We start from the raw sequence: 22,021 nt of genomic DNA on the forward strand, positions 1-22,021 counted from the left end.
GTTTCCATTATGACACAAACAGGCCCCGCTTCAATGAGCTGTCTGTTTGTCTGTCTGTCTGTCTGTCTGTCTGTCTGTATTTACTTACTTACTTACTTATTTACTTACTGTAATATCGCTGCAAATGCTATTTATTTATTTATTTAGCTATTTATTTAGCTATTCGTGAGTAATAGCCACGACTTTAAAGGGATAGTTCACCCAAAAATGAAAATGCTGTCATCATTTACTCACCCTCATGTTGTTCCAAACCTGTATGAATTCCTTTCTTCTGCTGAACACAAAAGAAGATATTTTAAAGAAGGTTGGTAATTAAACAGTTGCTGGTCCCCATTGACTTCCATAGTATTTTTTATTTTATTTTTCCTACTATGGAAGTCACTGGGGTCCATCAGTCGTTTGGTTACCGACTTTCTTCAAAATATCTTCTTTTGTGTTCAGCAGAAGAAAGAAAGTCATACAGGTTTGGAACAACATGAGGGTGTCAGGGTGAGTAAATGAGGACAGCATTTTCATTTTTGGGTGAACTATCCCTTTAAGGAACGTGTGTCTAAAAGTTCATTTAAAATAATAGTTTAAATGTAGGTTTTATTTTATTTACTAATAAATGTGTTTTTTTATTTGGTTAATTAAGATAAATTAGCACGACACGATGGCAGTTTTTTTTTAAATAAAAATGTAACCATTGTCCTCATTTATTTTCTGCGTGTGCGCGCGCGCGAGTGTGTGTGTGTGCGTGTGTGTTTCCACGTGGAACTGTTGTAGAGTGCTGTTTACTTCCGAGGGACCGTTTCAGCTGCAACACAGACCCGTCATGTACGCCGAATGCTGTTAGCCTTCAGCAGCAGTAAAACATTGTCGAAACGATATTATGAATGGAATGAAAGGTCGGTATCAATTAATACAAATGTTTTTTATAGATGAGTATTTTATTGTTTCTAACCGATGTATGTAAGTAAATGTTACTGGAACATTCAAAGTAATGTGCCAGAGTTAACTTAGCAGTGTCCTATTATTCACTACTAGTTTCTAAAGCTTCCTATTTGTTGCAACTTTTATAAATGTCCTTTAGCCAACAGACTTTCGAAGGATTTTTAATGTCTCTCAACTGTCCATTTTTCTGTTTTTGTGATCAGATTCGAGCAAACGAGAATAGAGTGGCTTTACAGGTAGAAAACAGGTTGGGCAGGTAAAGTTATTGTCTCACGCAGCGGATGATTTGAAACTTAAAACATGGCTAGGTTCATGAGTACACTATGGTGTAAGGTGGAGTCAACCGGTCGCCATCTGCCTATCGTTCTGAACGCTATTCTGGTGTTCTCCATCACTGCCGAGGTCAGCTATCTGGTGCTGATGGAGGCTCCTCTTGAACAAGCAGAGAAGAAGACTGAGTGGTGCACCACATGGAAGGTCATGCATCTTCTCGCTCAGTACTTCATGCTGGGAAATATTACCTGGAATGCTTCGTTGTTTGTGAAAACTAACCCAAGTATCCGCGGAGTGTTTCTTGGAGGGGATGCATTGGGTCATGGGTGGAGGTAAATTGGTTTGGTTTGATTGTGTGTTATCATTACGCTCTTGAATCCCTGTTTGAGCTTTTGTGGTATTCACCAATTCACTCAAAAGTCAGTAAACAATTACGATGTGATATTTTCCTCTTCTATGGCAGGTACTGCTACAACTGTGAGTCACACACTCCTCCACGATGCTCGCACTGCTACGATTGCAATGTGTGTGTGCTGCGCCGTGATCACCACTGTGTGTTTTTTGGCCAGTGTGTCGGTTTCCACAATTACCGGTATTTCCTGACCTGTTTGCTCTTCATGTGGGCAGGGCTGCTCTATGCAGTAGTCATGAATGCTGAGGTCTTCATTGTCATCCTAAAGGAGGGTGTCACTTTTCACAGTGTCATGCTTTTGCTCATGCCCTGGATAATGCTCGTCTCGGGTGAGTATGAGATTACTAATGAGTGTCTGCTACTGCTATGAGAAATCCATAATGTCAGTAGAAATCAATGGTTCTACAATCTACTTAGGCATATGATGCTTTTGGCAACAAAAAAATTCTAAAGAAATGAATACTGTTATTCAGCAATCACGTGATAAGTTGATATAGACAGTAAAGACATTTATAAAGTTACACATTCATTTCTGTTCTTTCTATTCATCAAATAATCCTGATAGATTGTCATTGTTTCCACAAAAAATATTAAGCAGCACAACTGTCTTCAACATTGATAGTAAAAAATGATGGTTAAGCACCAGAATCAGCATATTAGAATGATTTCTGCAGGATCATGTATCAGTGAAGACTGGAGTAATGATGCTGAACATTCAGCTTTGCTTTCACAGGAATAAATTACTTGTTAAAATATATAAAATGGAGAACAGTTATTTTAAATTAATAATATTTCAAACTATTACTGATTTAATATGAAATAAATGCAGCCTTGGTTAGCATAAGACTTAAAAACGTAAACTAAATACTGTAAATAAAATATTTTTTACTTCTAAGGTCCATGAAAGCTGGAAAATGGTAGTGCAAATTATTAGTTTTGCACAAAAATAAAATGAGACATAAATGTGTTATATGACACCTTTTAAATTGTCAGAAAATGCCATAAACATCTGTTTTTCTCCAATCACAGGACAGGTGACGGCACGAGCGTTTGCTTTTGCATTCATTGCTGACACTTGTGTAGTGGGCTTCCTATTGGTTGCTGCCTTCCTCTTCTTTCACGTGGTTCTGATGCTGAGGGGACAGACCACACGTGAGTGGTACTCCACCCGGCAGCCTTACAGCCTGGGAGTGCTGGGCAATGTCAGGGAATGCCTGGGCAAGTACTGGTACATCTGCTGGCTCTGTCCATTGATACCTTCCCCGCTGCCAGGAGACGGCATAAACTTCAAGGTGACTGGTTCACTTGAGCCCAAGAAGTTGGGTGTGTACTAATAGGTATTTTCTCATTGCAATTTCAATACACTGGCCCAGCTGATCCAGAAAGGCATGTTGTTGAGCCTGCTGCAGCAGTTGCATGCTGTTCTCACACCAAACAATTAGCAGCTCTTTTTGTATCTGAAGACCCAGCCAGAAATCCTGATTTCTAATTTCACTTTACAATTGTTTTTCTTCATTGCACCGGTGTCAATTTGGTGGATGTCAAGTATGTAATTTTAAATATTTTATAATGCCTTTTGGTTTTGGGTCGATTGTGCAATCTTTGCTTTTGTAAAGCAAACTTTTTTTTTTTTTGAAAAGGGAAATATTTGAATATCTAAATGGTATGCTCTTTTTATTTGATTTGCTCTTTATGTTTTACTGTCATTGACGTGCCAAATAATCTGTTCAAACAAATGTGAATGTGCTGTATGCCAAGCTGTCTTTTTTTTTTTTTTTTTTTTTTTGAATTATACAACAAATGTCATTTTGTTTGTATGGCACTGAATATTGTTTACTTTAAGTTTAATGTTTATATATTTTTTTGTTTTATCTTTCCATGGGGTTGTTATCTTTCCTTTAAAATAAATACCATTTGGTTTTATTTATTTTTGCAATGGAGATATTCATAATTATTTATCCAAGGCAACCCTGCTTCAAAACTGTACCAACATTATTGTTAGAAAACAAATATTTTACTGAAATATATATTTCCTATAAATTAATCAACTTCAAAGTTCAAACCATTATTTCATCCCAGACTTGCAAGTCCCTGCTGGGTGAAATGGTACCAAATTTAGCCTCGATTGAGCTACTACTTAAAACTATGCTTAAAAGTAATTTTTTTATGTCAGTTTAATATGTATTTAATGCTGATTGAATATAAGGCAGAAAATTGCAAAAGCATTCCAATCAGAGATATCGTACTAAATGTAGTTCGACCCCCTGTGGTTAAAAAAGGGAAGAAAAAAAACTTGTTTTTCAAAAGTTTCTGGGCCTATTTTGTACCCTATTCGCTGAAAGTAACCCCAATACTTTGTGAGGACAGTATACCTAGTCTCAAAACACTCGAGAGCTGAATATTGGGTGGACAACGGTGTTGTTCTTCTTGTGAACCCTGCATGAGGGCGCAGTTAGTTGTGAGTCTGGGAAACACCCTCGGTGACGGAGTCGAGCGCCGTGTGTGTGGAGGGAGGAGAGAGCGAGAAAGAGAGATGGAGGTGGATGTGATAAGAATGTTTATAAGCTGAGACAATACGTGAAAACATTTGTTTTTTCTTGCTCAATGACAGCTTAAGATATTTTCGCTGTTTCGTTATATTACTAAACATCCGAAAGGGGCAAATATCGGTAAGTGAAAGATGTGTCTATGGAAGCGGTAGGGTGCTAGGGCGACAAACGTATGGCTGCATTTAAGCAAGCTAGCCCGCCGTATGTTGAAAAGAAAGGCCAATATAGGTGGTGTGAATGAAAGAAGAGGGCTTCTCTCTTGTGTGGACATGTTTTGAGAGGTGTGGTGGAGGGATGAAGGCGGTGTTGATATCGAGACGGCAGCGGCTCTTCTATCGGCTCTTCATATGTGCTGTCGGGCTCATCGCCATCACCTGCTTCGCTCGAATTCTTCATGTAACAGGTGTGTTTATTCATTAACACAAATATTTCCGCTGCTAATAATGATATTTTGTTAAATGTTTGGTTTGTGCGTATTTCCCGTCTAACCTTATCTTATTCATACACGCACACACACAATTGAGTATTTTTCATTGTCTTGGAGATGTGGAGCATGATTCATTAACAAGTTTCTGTCATAATGTGTTTCTGTGATGCAATGTGGCTGTGAATCAACCATATTATGCAGCTATAATGGTCAAATCCAATATTTAGACCCACAAGGAATGAAGAACTGGGTGAGAATTGTGGGAGTGGGAGACTGCCATAAATAATCCACCCTAAATTAAAAACAAAATGTTCAAGAGGTTCTCAGAAATATGTAGACCTATTATTTCTGACATACATCAAGTGATGTGACAGTAAAACCCCAAAAGGAGTTGGGGAGGAGGAGAGCAGCAGGGAATAACTGAACTGCAGGGGTGGCAGACCACGGCAGGCACATAATTGCCTTTCTCTAAAGGGCATCACTTGGACAGCTGCTCGAACATTGTTACCTGCACATCACACGTGTGTATTGGGCCTTCACTATCACTCATCGTCAGAGGTTGAAGGGTTGAATCAGCAGGGGTTTAGAAGTTCTTCAGACATCAGAGAAGATTAGTCCAGCTGTGTCCTTTAACATTCCATTTTTAGAGGTACCAACTTTCCGCTGAAATTTTAGGTGCTTATGTGGAGCAGATAAAAACTTTAAACAGCTGTTTTATGACAATTAAATTAATATGACAGAATATAATGGTATAGGAACCAAATGTTTACATATGTATTAAAGGAATAATCCACCCCAAATGAAAATTCTGTTATCATTTACAAAATGATAATTTCTCATTTAGAATTTGTCAACGACAAGTTCTCTTGTTGTTTCGAACCTGGAACACAAATGAAGGTATTTTGAAAAATGTGTCAATGTTTTTATTATTTTTTCTGTCAGGACCACTATCGTCAAATGCGATTGACAGTTAGCATACAGTTAGGATTGGCGGTATGGTTCTGTTCTGGGCAAGAATGAATGTATTGTAGATATCATTAATTCAAGATTTTAAATTACAACATAGCCTAATTCGAGAATTTATTCTGATTCAAAGGGCAATCAGAGTGCCAAATCCTGACTGGACGAGAGGAGGAGCTGGGGATAGAGGAGGGTAATTAGCTCCTGAGAAACGCGATAGCTGCTGATAATACTGAAGGAGCTTATGTATACAGTGATAGGCATCATATCCTAGGAAGACTTGGATCAGCTGAGAGTCAGCTGAAGCGAGTTGACTAACGTGACCTGCCAGAACTGACGCTACGCTTAATTATTATTAATTTTATTTACACAATTCACAGTCAGTAGGGTCCAAAATTGTTTGGACCCCAACATTCTTAAAAATATTTTCTATTAGGTACCATAGAATAAAGTAAGTCATACAGGTTTGAAATGACATGAGGGTGAGTAAATGATGGCAGAATTTTCATTTTTAGGTGAACTATCTTTTTAAGACGAGGACAATTAGTTGATGCATAGCATGTCCATGTGCTTTAACTGGTTATCATTTCCTTTGATTTTTGGCCATTTTGAATCACCATTTTGCCTGGTTACTGTGTTCTGACAAAAGTGATAATTTTATTAATTTTTTTAAGTACTCACAATTAATCGACTGACAATGATCTGATAAAAGCTGGATATATCATAAAAAAGTTTGAGAGAAAGCTGTTTATTATTGAGAATATAGCATGTCACACCTCAGGATATGTCAACTTCCCCATGAGTTGTACCAGCGGTGACATTTGAAAAGCACAAACAGATGCTGACATTGATGAGGGGGGGAAATGTATAATGTGACCTGCTTCTGTGTCGTCATTCTTCTGTGTTGCTTATAATCTGATCTTTTCACAGTGCCTCTAACTTTTCCAGCTTTGTCTGCGTGTGAGTAATGAGTTCCTCTGGGAGGCTGAATCTGAATGTTAAGCAGCTCCCAGAAAGTGCCCTTGAAATGTACAGCTGAATGAAAGAGTGTGATTTTATTTTAGTAACTGAAGCTTCATTTTGATAATAGACTGGAACATTACCATGTCAATCACAATGAATGTTTAGACGTGGATCTATAGACATGTCAAAAACTAGAGAAACCATATAGCCTACTAGATGAATTATATGTTAACATCTTGACTATTCAATATTTGGTGATGACTTTAAAAAGTTAACGGTAAATTCATAATTGAAAAAAAAAATCTAATTATAAAAAAGTCATTTTCAAATATATAGGTTTCTGTTATGTGTAAATCATGCTCTCTTGAATCACTACTTTGCCAAAGTCTTAAAATTGTGTATTTTCATATGCAGGCATTTAACCTATTGCAGTTATATTTGGAACTGATTAGTTTGCATATGCAAATGAGAACTATCTTTGTCATTTGGTTCTTGAGTAAACCACAACCTCTCTGGGCTCAAATCCAGTTCCACACCACACATTAATCACTGCTTTTGGATCAGGTTTCCATGGGAACTTTAGAGGATGGGAGGAAGCATTCTGATTGCCTCAATCTTTTGCCTATTTTTAAATAAGTTGGAGTTTAAGTTAGATATAGCCTGTCCAAAAGCCTGAAAAAATTATTAAATTAGAAAAAAATGCAGAATAGAATCATTTTTACTGGACTTTTGCATCCTGCACTGTATCTTTGGTGTATATTGTCTTAAAAAGCCAATTTTGTGCCATTGCAATGGCTTTCATAAAAAAGGACATCTTGGACCAATTAAACTGTATAAGTAAAAAAGATAATGATATGTGTTATGCATTTTTACAGCCCATTCCAAAGAGGATTCAGACCTGACCTGGGCCGGGCGTAAACTAACCCAGCAGATCATCAAGGAGAACCAGACATCAAGCATTCCCAGAGCTGGTGAGTGAAAGCCTGAGCAATTCTCTCTCTCTCTTTATTCACCTGTCTTTCTGTATCACATCCGTCCATATCTCGCTATCTTTCCCCCTGCCTCCTCATTCTGTGAACTGATGCAGACAGGTGCCCTCTTCATAGTCAAGTCCCCTTTGAGGCTTGTGTTACTAAGCAACAGAATCCCTAATTTCAGAACAGATGATAGTCTGTTTTAAGCATTCAAAGTGTGCCACTTGATTCGTCATATGCCCTTTATTTCCTTCAATCAACTCCACAAATCACTCATCGACAGAGGTTTCGCCTTTTCCATTTCTGTCCTTTTTTCATTTCCCACTCACTTGATTATTTGTTTTTACACTTGATTTTTAATTTATTGATCTCATCTTTAGAAACGGGATTGTGAGTGTTTTTTTTTTTTGTTCAGTGCCTCGGGTATTAAAGCTTGTGACAGTTCTGATGTCCCACAACCCTTAATGGATTCTTGCACAGGGTTGCACCTTCTGAACTTTTATATACGTGATACTGTAGTCAGTGTCATGAATTACATTTCTATCATTTAAAGGGATAGTTCACCCTAAAATTAAAATGAAGTCATCATTTACTCACCCTGGTGATGTCCTAATGCAGCATGCCTTTCTTTTGTTTTCAGACCACAAAAGCAGAAATTATATATATATTTTTTTAATTCCCTCTCGCAGTCCATATAGTCCATAGTCCATATAATGGCAGTAAATAGCGACCAGCATCAAGTAAAAAAAAAAAAAAGATGCTGATTATGTCAGAATGGTCCCATGCAACACGTGCCGTATATTCCAAGTGTTCTAGGGGGTATATGGTAGGGTTTGTTGAATGTAGTATTTAACGAATATCCTGAGCTTGTCCTTTGGTGTTCGGTGCAGGGCACGCATTCATGACACTCTATTAGCGCTGCCGTTCACTCCGAGTTGATTAATAAAAATGCGACATAAAATACAATCCATGTACTTTCTTCTCTGAGGTGAATATATCCGTTCTGTTTGTTGTAAAAACAAGCTATCGCATTAACATCAACTGTCATTCTGACTGTCATCTAACAACTGAGATATTTAAAGGGGTCATATAATGCCATTTTTGTACAAGCTAATATGATTCTTTAGGGTCTAAATTAAAAGTCTGTAATATACTTTAATTAAAAAATCTCATTTGTATTGTAAGAAAACACTAATTTTACCTGGTCAAAAACAGCTCTGTTTTCAGCATGCCGTTTAAGTGCATGTGTCTTTAAATGATAATGAGCTTTGCTCACCCCGCCCCTCTGTTCTGTGCTTACACCGATTGTAACACAATAACCATAACGCATTGTTCATTATAAACGTGGGATTATGAATTATATTGAGAATGTCGTACATAGAAAACATGCCGTAATGTACCCTGAGTGTAAACAGCCGCATTCATCGTGAAGCGTGCAGCAAGCGATTTGCAAAGATTAATATAAATATTAATATAAAGGTTAATAAAATGTTACACTCACTTCAGTTATTCTGGAGGTGAAGCAGGAACACGAATAGTTGGTACCAGGAGAAGCTTCTTAGCAAAACCAGCTTTATAACGTTACTGACCCTCGTTTGTAAAGCAGTCTGGTGTGTGAAATGATTCGCGCAATGAAAGCATTGACACTGATCGTGGGGAATATTCCCTTCGAAAACAAAACTCAGCCACTGCGTCTTCAACGGTTCGGATTTAGGAACATCAAAATGACTGCTGTGTTCGTTATTACACCCAAGAACAGAACACCACAAGGCACAAGCGCTTAGACGCCATTCTGCTCATAGACAGTGCTCCAGCGTATCAACAATGACCGCGCCGGTCCGCGCAGACTATGATTGACTGTCAATCAACAATCGTGGGAGGGGCGTCGATTTTGTGACGTCACAAAATCGAGCGGCTTGATTTGAGATGGGGGAAAACATATAAGAAGATTTAAAAAAAAACACTGGATGGATTTTTATCATTTCATGATGGTTGTGTACAGGCACTGCCAACACACATTTCAGTACAATCAACTTGTAAAAGTGCATGTACCATTATATGACCCCTTTAACTCGGTGAAGAAAGTACACGGATACTTTTTGGGGATTTCTAGGAGTTGTATTATATTTAGCAATACATGTAATATATGGCACGTGTAGCATGGGACCTGTAAAAAAATTCACTGGTTATTCACTGTCATTATATGGACAAGTGCAAGTGGTACATTTTTTTTTTTAATTCTCCTTTTGTTGTCCTAAAAAGAAAGAAGGGTATACGGCATTAGAACAACCCCAGGGTGAGTAAATTATGACTTAATTTTAATTTTAAGGTGTTTCATTCACTGAATATAATTCACTTTAATAACATTAAAAAAACTCTGTTTTGCTAATGATTATTTGCTTGCATTGTTCACACATCACAAATGGATTATATAAAGTTTTTTCATTTTTGATGACATTTAATAATTAATCTGTATATATTATTATTCTTGCTTATATGTCATTAGTATTTAGTGAAAGTTGTTTGCAAGGCTTATAAATATTTAAAAACAGCTAACTAATGTGTCAGTGGTAGTGTAGGCTGAGCAGATCACTTTAAGAGGACAAATGTAATAAAATGTAATGCTTTAAAATCATTACACCCCTTCAATTATTCATAAATCCTTCTGATTTATGAAATTCAATAAGGGAGTACTTGGTAAATTTAATCTTAGATGTAACTGAGCAGCTGTTGGTTCCAGCTACAGTATGCATTGCGATAACAGATTTGATATTATTGCTCAGAATAATCAAGACATATTCCACGTTACATTTGGCATATTATCTAGTGAAATGGCACTTAAAATAATTGATACATGTAGCAAATTAGATGCAAAGTTTGTACGTTATATAAAAAAGTGAGAAGTTTAAAAACTTAAAAGCTCTGATTGTTATTATTCTGTGCATTTAAAGGGGTGTGATTTCCTCCCTCGTCTCTTTATTTCATGGCTGTTCATTAGACAGCTGGCCTCTTCAAGGCAGTCAGAGCAAGAACAGTCTTCACGCTGATTGCATCTCAAGAAGCTGTGGGCTAAAGTATTACCAGTCCTCTGATTTAACTAGGCCTTCTCTTCCTGGCCTCTCTGCACTATTACAGATTAGCTTAAAGGCTGGTCAATTCAATTGCCACTTAGTTACAATAGACAAAAGCTTCTTAACAACCTTAAGTTAAATGCAGCACATTCTCTTGATAAAGGCTACAGTGCATCAATGAAGTGAGAAAGCACAGCACTAGATAGGTTAGTGTTTTCACAGATTAAATCAAATTTTCTTGGCCTTCTTTTGTTTTAGTTTTTTCCCCCATCTAAAATACTGTATATACATCTGAATATGCGTGGATAGATATTCCCTTATCAGTCACACTTTTTAGGGCCAAAAGAAACTCTTAGTAACCCAGAATAAGGTTTCATAGCCAGTGTGCGCTCTCAGATGCAAAACCTTTATATGTGACCTTTAATGTAAACGTTAATGTGCTAAATGTGATTAGCATCCGTTTCAGTTCAGACCAGAGCTGTCAAGGTTGTTTCATAGTGAATGAAGGCGTTTCAGAATATTGTAAGCCTTGCTTTATGGATTGCATAGTTTCTCTGTGCTACTGTATACTGTATACCTAATGGTCTTTTAACCCCATCTCCATTTAAAAATTTTTTTTCACTTTTCCACCCAGCTATCCATGAATTTCCAGAGGACATCTTCACTAAGGGACAGAGGAGGCATGGGGCAATTCTACTGCATGTGTTTTGTGTAAGTGTGCCACAGTCCAGTGATAAATATACAGAGAACTGTTAGGTGCAATGATTGACCGTATCAGGCAAAGTACACTACTGTTCAAAAGTTTAGGGTCTTTTTAAAAAAAAGACATTAATACTTTTATTCAGCAAGGATGTAGCCTGGTTAAAACCAGACCATCCTCAGTAGTAACTGAGTTATGGTCTGGCAAAGCTTCATTAATAACTCATTTCCAAAGGGGCGTCACCAACGGACGTCGCTCAAATGCCTCTGGGCGCAATTGGGTCACGTAAACTGCCCTGTCAATCATCTTGTCACAGTTAAAATCCTCTATTAAATCTAATTTAATTTCTTACCGTTTCGGAGAGAAATGTAGTAGCACGTTCATCATCTGCCAGTGGGTCTTTCATGGAGACTGTCCTCATATGTTTGCAATTTGAATATAATAATGCATTTAAAAGTTGATGCGCTTCACCAACGGACGTCGCTCAAATGCCTCTGGGCACAATTGGATAGACCTAAAACCAATCAGAGCGATCGTCATCGTGTAAAGCCCGCCTCAACGTTTCTGACTTGTGCCGCGATTTCGACGGATTAGAAATGGGCTTGAATGAGCTCTTTGCCAGACTACTTGCAGAGCAAATCTAAATTTGCCGGAAGTTGTCTGGGTTTTCCCAGGCTAGCAAGGATGCATTACATTGATCAAATGTGACTGTAAAGACATTTATGTTACAAAAGATTTTTGTTTCAAATAAATACTGTTCCTTTGAATGTTCTATTAATCCAAACATCCTGAAAATATATGCGGAAAAATATTAAGCGGCTGTTTTCAGCATTGCTAAGAAATGTTTCTTGAGCAGCAGATCATCATATTATAATGATTTCTGAAGGATCATGTGACACTGAAGACTGGAGTAATGTTGAAAATTCAGCTTTGCCATCGCAGGAACAAATTAAACTTTAAAATATATTCAAATAGTGATAATGCTTTAAAAATAAGTATTTTATATTTTAACATTAGTTAACTGCAGTAGTTAACATGAACTACGACCATTACTTCTGCATCATTTATTATTACATTAAGCAACTTAATGTTCATTTCAACATTTACTAATAGATTTCTAAAATACAAGTTTTATCTGTTAACATTAGTTAATGCATGTGAAGTGAACTAACATGAACATGAGATTTTTAATAAACTAACATCAACAAAGGTTAATAAATGCTGTAAATATATATTGCTCATTGTTAGTTAATGCATCAAGTAAGGTTAACAAATAAGACTGTATTTGTAAAGTGTCACCGATATAATATAACTGATATTACCTGTTCATTTCCTACTTTTTGAGTTGTTTAAAAAAATTTAGTACAAGTGTTAAATTTGACTTGAATTCTAGTTTGACTTGTTTGCAATAATGATGCATAGCAAAATTCAAAATAATGAAATAACTAAAAATGAAAGACTTCATGCAGTACAGTCTTTGATAGCTCTGTGTTTGTGAAGGTTAAGTAATGGATCTCTGCTGACCTGTCTTCTGTGTGCTGTTGTGACCACAGGCAGTTTACATGTTCTACGCCCTTGCTATTGTCTGCGATGTCTACTTTGTCCCCTCTCTGGAAAAAATCTGTGCGGTGAGTGTAGTTTGTTTCTACTAGCAGGAATCTCAATGTTACTGTGTAATAGCAGACCATATTCTGAGCTGGGGTTTGTATTTTCAGAATCTGCACCTCAGTGAGGATGTTGCAGGTGCCACCTTCATGGCAGCAGGCAGCTCCGCACCCGAGCTTTTCACATCTTTGATCGGTCAGGATCAGTCAATGTTTTTTTGCAATGCGTTGTTACTGTAAATAAGTTGTCAATAAGCAGTTGTCTCTTCATATCAGGTGTGTTCATCACCAAGGGAGACCTGGGGGTGGGAACTATTGTGGGATCGGCTGTCTTCAACATCCTGGTCATAATCGGAGTTTGTGGAATATTTTCTGGACAGGTAGATTATGCTTGTTTTAATGTATTAAATATAAAACTTAACAGATTCACACTTTACAGTTTGTTTCTTGTGACGTTTCACCATTCCTGCTTCACAGACCATCATTCTGACCTGGTGGCCGCTCTTCCGCGACTCCACCTTCTACATCCTCTCTGTGTTGGCCTTGATTCTGGTAAGCAGCACTATATTTATCTGTCTGTGTTTTGTAGTCACACTTAATTAAAGACATTTATGTATTTACTGTTGTGTATTTCAGATCATATATGATGACAAAGTAATCTGGTAAGTGTGCCAAATTCATTATAAAGAAGGAGTAAAAATCTTCATTGACATTTAAGTGAACCAGAGCTTATAGCATTATCATAAACATCACTGTTGTAGGTGGGAGACTATAATCCTCATATCAATGTATGGAGTTTACATCCTTATCATGAAGTGAGTATTTAACATTTTTACTTACCAGTCAAAATATAATTTATAATAAAATATAATCTATAATATGTATGTAATATGTAATTATTTAATTTCCACAATATATAATATTAGATTGTGTGTCCATTTCAAGGTTTAACAGTCAGATTTTGGGCTGGGTGGAGCAGAGGTTTGGTATCCCAGGTCATCCGTGTTTGGTGAGCAGTCTGTGCAGAGATGTTTCGGTAGGAGAGGCAAGCCCCCACTGTGACACCTCCATGATCCTCTTGAAGAAAGGTGTGTGTGTGTGGGTGGAGGGTGGAGCTGTGTGGATCATACTGAGAGGTTGTGCATTATATAGTACCACGTCTCTCTTTCTCTCAGGTCAGGATGCGGGTGGCCAGGACTCCCCGGTGGTGATGGTGGATGAGTTGATGAGTCTACACCCTCACCAGTTCTCTTTCTCAGAGGCAAGCCTCCGTGTCATGATCACGCCCCACTTCTCCCCCCGCACTCGCCTCAGCATGGCCGGACGCATGCTCATCACTGAGGTACTGGCTGGATGCTTGCTCGCTTTTTGCATGTCTGGATGGGACAGCAGCACCTCAGTTGCGCAACCAAGAATATAAATTATCAGGCTAATTGCATGTATGGATTAAATGAGGCAATAAATAGAGTTCTCATGTATGTTTTATTTGTGTATCAAATTTGTCTCAAAAGGTGGCTGCAAAAAATTATTTTGTCTTGTTTTCCAGTAAAGATACATGTGTGAAAAACAAAAATTGTATAGTTTTTTTCTGGATTTTTTGATGAATAGAAATTTCAAAAGAACAACATTTATTTGAAACAGATAAAAATAGATAAAAATCTTTTGTAACATTATAAATGTCTTTACTGATACTTTTGATCTATCAAAATTTGTATGCATCTTTGCTAAATAAAAGAATGACTTTCTTTAAAAAAATCATCATACTGACAGTGTATATAGTGTGTATCTTGAATTATTTTTCTCAATCCATTAGCAAATATTTGTTTTCTTGTTTTAAGCATAAATCAAAAGGTTCAGTCAGAAAATATTGCATTTGAGATAAGAAAAAAAAAATATTCAATACATATTCTTATAAAGTCTTACACATTGTTTAATCTCAAATTATAATATCGCTTATGTTCTATTGGAAAACAAAATAAGAAAAATAGATTAAGAAAAACAAAATCAGTGCTTCTGCTAAAATTCCTTAGGAGAGTTTAAAATAGATACAAATGAGGCAATTGTTCAAATTTAGTAAGAAAAATGTAATTGTTTTTTTTTTCTTCAGGAGAAAAAAGTGAGAAGCAGGAGTTTCCATTTCAGCTCATTTAATGTCATTGCTGTCTTGGAGAAATAATAAAGAGATCTCATTTATGGTTTCTCTTTCCTATGGGTCCTTTAACACGACCCATCTGCAACAGGTATGATGGTGACTGATCCAGTCCTCAGAACGTCTGCTGTCATTTCCTGTATACTCTTCAAATGTCAGCAATAGTATTTCTATTTATAGGTTTAGGCATCTTCAGACACTACTCCTGATTTCCATTTTTGTTTAAACCCCTGGAGATCTTATGTAACCACCATTTTGTTGTTTGTTTGGGCAAATGCTTTATTCCATCAATTGTTTACATGACTTGCTTGTTGGCTTGACTCTTGCAGCTCTTGCATGTCATCTTTAAGAGGTCCCAACGGCCTGCGCTTTACTTTGGTCTTGCGGTGTGTTCTGCAAGCTTGACTCTTCAACACTGTCCTCGCCATTTCTCATCTAACCGAATCTCATTCGGTTGAAGGGGATCACATTGGGTCTCCCCTGCACAGTGTACATCTCTCACATCTTCTGCCTGTCTTCCACAGAGGCAGAGACTAATTCGAAACAGGAGCCCTGGAGACAGCAGTGGCAGCGCATCAGGGGACATTGCCGGCCAAGATGGTCCAGGCATGGAGGGGGTTCCTTGGGGTCTGGAGAATGGAGGGGCCCTTGAGAGTGAAACGCAACCCCTGGAGGAACCCCGACAGAGGGGCCAAGGAGAGGAGTTAGAACGTGTAGCAGATATAGAGGATGCTCAGCCTGAAGAGGAAGAAGAAGAGGCAGATGAAGAACAACCCTTCAGACCTCTTACTGTGCCAGGTGAGTGAATATTAAGGATGAATTACAGATGTTTTCCTTAAACAATTCTCAATCGATCCACAATTAACAAAAGTAACATAAATATTCATTTAAAAACCAATGATTTGTATCATGAATATTTTTAATATATGAAACAAGTAAGCGTTTTTGTGGAATCCTTATAGTTCATTTTAGAATTTGATTGTGACTCCCTGAATCAAAAACAAACTGAATCATGCTCTAGTGGGTATGTTTATAAATTATACCAAAACATTAAATTAAAACATTATTCAGAATAACAGGACAACACATTGAGTTTATTGTGGTTCATCTGTCTCAATTTTTTTTTCTCACATCCTGATTAGGAGAATGGTCCTCATTTTTAGCCCATTAAGGACCATAATCCATTAGTCTAAGAGCCATTTCTAGATAATGGGACCATGCATTTTAGATTTGTACACTAGTGTTATGATTACAGAAAAGTGATGAGAGCTCTCAAATCTCTCGGGGCTGATGCGCCTTGCAATCAAATGAACTCCATCACTGCTGAACAATTGAACATGTTACTGAAGATGGCAGGAAGGGTGAAAATGCGATTTGAATAGCTCAAAAGGGCTTTGAAACGTTTCAGTAAAAGAAAGGAAAATAAAGAGAGATCATTAATGTTTCAATCAAGTATCATTGTCTATATTGACAGTCTTTGTTCTGTGACATTTGAATGTATGTGATACTCCCTTTGTCCTGTAGGTGGCGTTAAGGAGCCTTGCATGCAATGGTAATGATGTGAAGTACTTTTATCCACAGAGGGGCGCTGGGAGCAAGTGAAGTGGTTGTTTGCATGGCCTTTAGGCTTCCTGCTGTACTACACTGTCCCTAACTGTGTTTTGCCGCGCTGGGAGCGCTGGTTCATGGTTACCTTTGTGGCCTCAACACTCTGGATTGCCGTGTTCTCCTACCTCATGGTGTGGATGGTGAGATCAGCCCTTCGGTGCTCATTGTCACTGCAAAAACACCATGTGGAAATGTTTGTTTGTCTCAAAATATGTAGAATGGCCTGTTAGGATTTCTGTTTAACATACAGTATCTTTGTTGCAGGTCACCATCATCAGTTTTACATTGGACATTCCAGATGTTGTCATGGGTATTACCTTTCTAGCAGCAGGCACTAGTGTCCCAGACTGCATGGCTAGTCTCATAGTTGCCCGTCAAGGTGCTAAGATCACCCCACTCTTCCTTTTTTTGACAACATATTCAGTTTTATCGATGAATGAATGAATGAATGTGTCTGGTGCTGCAGGTATGGGAGACATGGCAGTGTCCAACTCTATCGGCAGCAACATCTTTGACATTCTGCTGGGTCTTGGTTTCCCATGGGCTTTGCGCACTCTAGTGGTTGATTATGGGTCAATAGTGAGTTTACATTTTTTTTTTATTAGGAATTAGTCTGTGATGCATTGCGATTCTTTCTCAAACTATTTTAGATGGATCTACAAAAATTAAATTAAATTAAAGTAAAAAAAAAACACTATTATATAATAATTATAAAATAATCATAATTTTTTTTATTTAATAATGAAATGAAATTAATATATTTAAAGCAAATTTATATTTTCAGACAACTTTTAAAAATCTTGAGACTCCTTCTGTTCCATCCCTAATTTTAACTTATTATTTCTATCCTTTCTATTTGATTTAATTATGAAACAGAAACAATTTTGTGTATTGTGCAGTATTTTTATTTATTTATATACTATTATAGTTTTTATTAATATTTTGGATTTAGTTTTTATTTACATTTTTTATTTTAACTTTAGTGTATTTTATGTGCTTTTGTTATTTTTTATTAGTAAAAAAAAAAAAAAAAAACCCTATCCAAGTTTTAGTTGACACTGACAAATAGCAAATTTCAAAATAAAGATCTTGGGTCAAAAAATGTTTAGAATACTAATATTAATAACCCTGGTTCTGCGTGCTGTGTGCCGTGTCCTTACAGCAGTTTCTCCTGGTCTTCCTCTAGGTCTTCATTAACAGTAAGGGGCTGGTGTACTCTGTGATTCTCCTTCTCGCTTCTGTTTTTCTTACTGTAAGTTCATCATTGAGAATTTGACAACTCTCGTCTCATATTATTTTGTTATGATCGTCTCATGGCATGTGCATGGTCTGTTTTCTGTCTGTCTGCACAGGTACTGAGCGTGCACCTGAACCACTGGAGGCTGGACCGGAGGTTAGGCCTTGGGCTTATGTTCCTCTATGTCATCTTCCTGCTCTGCGCCATCTGCTTTGAGAAACTCTAGATCACACTATTCGTGTTTTGCTTAGGATCTAGTCTAGATCTAGTCATAGATAAGCATATTTTAGCCCCAGTCACTGCCTTATTAGTAGCGGTTATTTCAGCCATGGTTTGAACCGTGACTCTGCTCTGGTACGTTAAGAACAGTCGAGTTCTACACACGGCTTTAAGCCAATCACCCGCTAGACAGTGCTGCCAAACTCAAGGAGACTGTACTGCATACTGTACCTCTGAAACATTTTACCTAACATACAGAGCTTCTTTAAGAGAACAAAAATCAGTTTCGAATACAAGATGTGATGAATTTATAAAGCAGTGTTAAATGTTTACAGCACACGGAACACTTCCTCTAACCTCGTCTTTTGCATATTTCTATTCTGAAATCTTGTAATCACAGTCAAGCATGGTGCGAAGAAAAAAACTGACATTGGAAAAGTGTTACTACTGAAAAAAAGATTTCTATTAACTCTTGTAACAGAGATACACTCAATTTATTGCATTACTTTGCCTTATTTATTTTGGATGTTAGCTCTGTAAAAAATGTGGTTTTGAGGATTTTCCTGTTTTAGTATATTTAAGAGCAGTCTGTCACTTTTTGTGTTCCTTAAAGGGATACTCCACTTTTTTTGGAAATAGGCTCATTTTACAACTCCCCCAGAGTTAAACAGTTGAGTTTTACCGTTTTCGAATCCATTCAGCCGATCTCCGGGGCTGGGGGTCCCACTTTTAGCATAGCTTAGCATAGATCATTGAATCGGACAGGACCATTAGCATCTCTCTCAAAAAAATGAACAAAGAGTTTCGATATTTTTCCTATTTAAAACTTGACTCTTCTGTAGTTACATCATGTACTAAGACCGATGGAAAATGTAAAGTTGCGATTTTCTAGGCTGATATGGCTAGGAACTATACTCTTATTCCTGCGTAATAATCAAGAAACTTTGCTGCCGTACCATGAGTGCAGCAGGCGTAATGATATGACGCAACGCGAGAGAGATGCTAATGGTCTTGTCCGGTTTAATGATCTATGCTAAGCTATGCTAAAAGTGGTACTGCCAGACCCGGAGTTCGGCTGAATGAATTCGAAAACGGTAAAACTCAACTCTTTAACTCTGGGGGAGTTGTAAAATGAGCCTATTTCCAAAAAAAAAAAAGTGGAGTATCCGTTTAAAAAAAGAAAATATTCTGGTACTTTGGAAGACTGTTGTTATAGTATTACTGATTAACCAAAAACATCCCCTGTCTTTGGTAAGTGTTTACATACCAAACATGCAGAGTTTTATATACAGTGTCACTTAGAGGTGTCTGTTGCACATTTTGATATGTTGTAATGAAATAGTTACTTTTGTGCCCCACTGCAACATGAACTATGAACATGAGAAAGTAACAATCAATTAAACTGTAAAATTAAAATGTAGCCATTATTCACAAATAATTGCTTTATACGCAGGTCTTTACAATTTAATAAATATATTTTCACACTATGAATGACACCTTAATAAACAACAGACCTTAATTGGTCTTTGCACCAAATGAAAATGTTTGGAATTCAATATAGTTATAATAATATAATATAATCTTATAAACAATAAAATCCTATATTGCATACTGTCTATGGAACAGATAATGAAGTATTATTAATATAATATATGAACAATCAAAGTCATCCACTGTTTGATCTGAAATTTATTTGGTTAATTCTGGTACAGATATTTTTGACCTTTGACTTTGTATCCTGATTAAACATGCTTATGTTTCAGTTATGTTGTGTATTTAATTTGTATTGCTTAAAAAGTCCTGTACCAATAGTCAATATTTTCTTGCTTGTGGTTTGCAGTTCTCTTAGTACTAATGAGCAAAATTGTAAATGATTTAATTTCTCTTCTTAAATGTCCTGAAGATTTTCATCCTACCACTCATGATAAAAGGTATGTGTTAATTAAATTAATGTGAGAATAAAATAGTAACTGACATGACAAGTTACAGCCTGACTGCTGTAAACATCTCATTATGCCACTGTTTAAGGTTCAGTTCTTCCCTGTTTATTTTCATTTTAAACGTCACATAATGATGATATGGCTCATTATTACTATCTCACCATTTGTTACAGTTCTGTCTATATTCTTAAAGATATTTGTATGTTGTTGAGTGCAATAAAACAAGGTCTGTGCAATACCGAAGATCATCACTCTTATGAGTCATTTGCATTGTTCCCCATTTGAAATAAAGTTTCATTTTGTGAAAACATAAGTCTAGAGATGCTGCTTTCTTAAGAATTTATTTATAAGCATTATGGGAACTACATTTTTATGGAAGAATGTTGCATAGTCTCGTGGAAACTTTTAACAAAATGTATAAGAACATATGAGCAAGAACAACATAACATCATTATATCTGTGATCTAGCAGTGTGTTGAGATGTTAAGAAGTGCGTTTATAAGTACATTTGTATATCGTTTCTTTTAAAATGCTTGAAGCAAGCTTTATCTTGTCCTTTAAATAACATAGGCCCAGCATAATAAAACAAGAGAGATTTAATGAGGTACAATATTGTTCAGTAAGTTTTTTTTTGGTATATAAATTTGTACTCTTGTTCTTTTTCCATTTCTTAACTTCCACAAAAGTACTAAGAAATGTTTCTTGAGCATCAAATCATCATATTAGAATGATTTCTGAAGGACCATGTGACACTGAAGACTGGAGTAATGGGAGTAATCACAGGAATAAATTACATTTTCAAATATATTCAAATAGAAGACTGTTATTTTAAATTGTAATAATATTTCACAATATTACTGTGTTTACTGTATTTTTGATCAAATAAATGCAGCCTTAGTGAGCATGAGGCTTTTTCAAAAACATAAAAAAATCTTTCAACCCCAAAATGTTGAATGGTACCAGTGTTTATTCCTTGATATTTAACTTAACAAGTGAGCATAGCATAGAATGATAAATAAAGTTATTTTTTTATTTTTTATTTTTTTAAGAATTTTAGTTAACTAAACCACATTTAGTTAATAAGAATAATTTGTTTTTGAGGAAACATTCTCATCAATCTTCTAATAATATTATGTATACTGATATGTGTCAAATCTGTCTTTTCTTCAAACTATACACACACACACACACACACAATTGTTCTTTATTATGTTTTGTTTCTTTCTGTTTTTGGACACAAAGACGGTTGAAGATGAGAGATGTTACGGTTTAACACTTTCACCTGCAATTTCAGAAACTCAGAGACGACACAATCCATCACCGCACTACGCTGTTTGTTCATTTGGCACCAAACCTTTGTGTCGTATTATATACCTTTCACTTTGATAAATACAGCAAAAGAGAAACCAATAGCAATGTCCCAGGACACACGTCATCTGGTGCTTAAGAGAGTATTCATGGATTGCTTTGAACGTGCAACAAGGATTGAATGTGACAGTATCTAACTTTGATGTCACTGAGAACAGAATTATCCCAAAAATAAACAAATTCTTCAATCCTACTTCATATTGTTTTTATATTAAAAAAAAATTCCTGCATGTAATTACGGTGTACCCTTCCCTTACACCGTAACCCACACTTTAACCTATAACTTTAACCAAACCTGTCCCTAACCTTACCCGTATATCCCACCTCGATAGCAGCAAAAGTGTATTGCAATACATGAGCACAATAATTATTGTACCTTACCATTCATTATTACTATTTTTATGTAAGACACCTGATATAAATCGTGACCAATGAAACATCACAGCAAATTACAGATTAAAAATAATAAGAAATGTGTAAAATGCATCATGCAATGTCAGGTATGAGACATAAAGAATCTGAGGCGTCAGAGCAGTCACTGATGGGTAGTGAAGAGTAAACATTTGTTAGGGTTTCTGTGCAAGCAGAGATAGGCTCTGTCTGAATTGACAGCACACTCTTAATTGTGTCTATG

At 36.5% G+C, this 22,021-nt stretch overlaps 2 protein-coding genes across 5 annotated transcripts; both read left to right on the forward strand.

Annotated features, from left to right (window-relative positions):
• Nucleotides 1-724: 724 nt before the first annotated feature.
• On the forward strand, nucleotides 725-3,545 carry zdhhc24 (zDHHC palmitoyltransferase 24). Of its 2 annotated transcripts, XM_084429906.1 has the most exons (4): nucleotides 725-887; nucleotides 1,137-1,538; nucleotides 1,670-1,947; nucleotides 2,648-3,545. In XM_084429906.1, the coding sequence occupies exons 2-4, from the start codon at nucleotides 1,234-1,236 to the stop codon at nucleotides 2,950-2,952; spliced, it is 888 nt and encodes a 295-aa protein (XP_084286032.1). In that variant the 5' UTR covers nucleotides 725-887; nucleotides 1,137-1,233; the 3' UTR covers nucleotides 2,953-3,545. The 2 variants fall into 2 exon arrangements, with proteins under 2 accessions (XP_084286032.1, XP_084286033.1); XM_084429907.1 differs by lacking the exon at nucleotides 725-887 and having other exon boundaries at nucleotides 1,092-1,538.
• Nucleotides 3,546-4,064: 519 nt separating this feature from the next.
• On the forward strand, nucleotides 4,065-18,493 carry slc24a6a (solute carrier family 24 member 6a). 3 transcript variants are annotated; one of them, XM_084430220.1, is made up of 18 exons: nucleotides 4,172-4,287; nucleotides 4,447-4,570; nucleotides 7,393-7,488; nucleotides 11,197-11,273; nucleotides 12,816-12,890; nucleotides 12,978-13,062; nucleotides 13,143-13,246; nucleotides 13,344-13,418; nucleotides 13,503-13,528; nucleotides 13,628-13,681; nucleotides 13,812-13,954; nucleotides 14,042-14,208; nucleotides 15,540-15,813; nucleotides 16,597-16,763; nucleotides 16,888-17,002; nucleotides 17,090-17,202; nucleotides 17,810-17,875; nucleotides 17,976-18,209. In XM_084430220.1, exons 2-18 carry the CDS (start codon nucleotides 4,462-4,464, stop codon nucleotides 18,084-18,086), a joined length of 1,857 nt encoding a protein of 618 aa, XP_084286346.1. In that variant the 5' UTR covers nucleotides 4,172-4,287; nucleotides 4,447-4,461; the 3' UTR covers nucleotides 18,087-18,209. The 3 variants fall into 3 exon arrangements, with proteins under 3 accessions (XP_084286345.1, XP_084286347.1, XP_084286346.1); XM_084430219.1 differs by having other exon boundaries at nucleotides 4,065-4,570; nucleotides 17,976-18,493; XM_084430221.1 differs by having other exon boundaries at nucleotides 4,137-4,570; nucleotides 14,042-14,127; nucleotides 17,976-18,351.
• Nucleotides 18,494-22,021: the final 3,528 nt, after the last annotated feature.

This window comes from Rutilus rutilus, assembly GCF_951802725.1.
Source record: "Rutilus rutilus genome assembly, chromosome: 14".
Taxonomy (NCBI): Eukaryota; Metazoa; Chordata; class Actinopteri; order Cypriniformes; family Leuciscidae; genus Rutilus; species Rutilus rutilus.

Bases quoted from the DNA above. Each gene is read 5' to 3' on its own strand.
- zdhhc24 (XM_084429906.1), top strand. From the start codon at position 1,234: ATGGCTAGGTTCATGAGTACACTATGGTGTAAGGTGGAGTCAACCGGT. The intron at 1,539-1,669 runs GTAAATTGGTTT...CTTCTATGGCAG, and splicing joins GCATTGGGTCATGGGTGGAG to GTACTGCTACAACTGTGAGT. The intron at 1,948-2,647 runs GTGAGTATGAGA...CTCCAATCACAG, and splicing joins CTGGATAATGCTCGTCTCGG to GACAGGTGACGGCACGAGCG.
- slc24a6a (XM_084430219.1), top strand. From the start codon at position 4,405: ATGAAAGAAGAGGGCTTCTCTCTTGTGTGGACATGTTTTGAGAGGTGT. The intron at 4,571-7,392 runs GTGTGTTTATTC...GCATTTTTACAG, and splicing joins TCGAATTCTTCATGTAACAG to CCCATTCCAAAGAGGATTCA. The intron at 13,247-13,343 runs GTAGATTATGCT...CCTGCTTCACAG, and splicing joins GTGGAATATTTTCTGGACAG to ACCATCATTCTGACCTGGTG.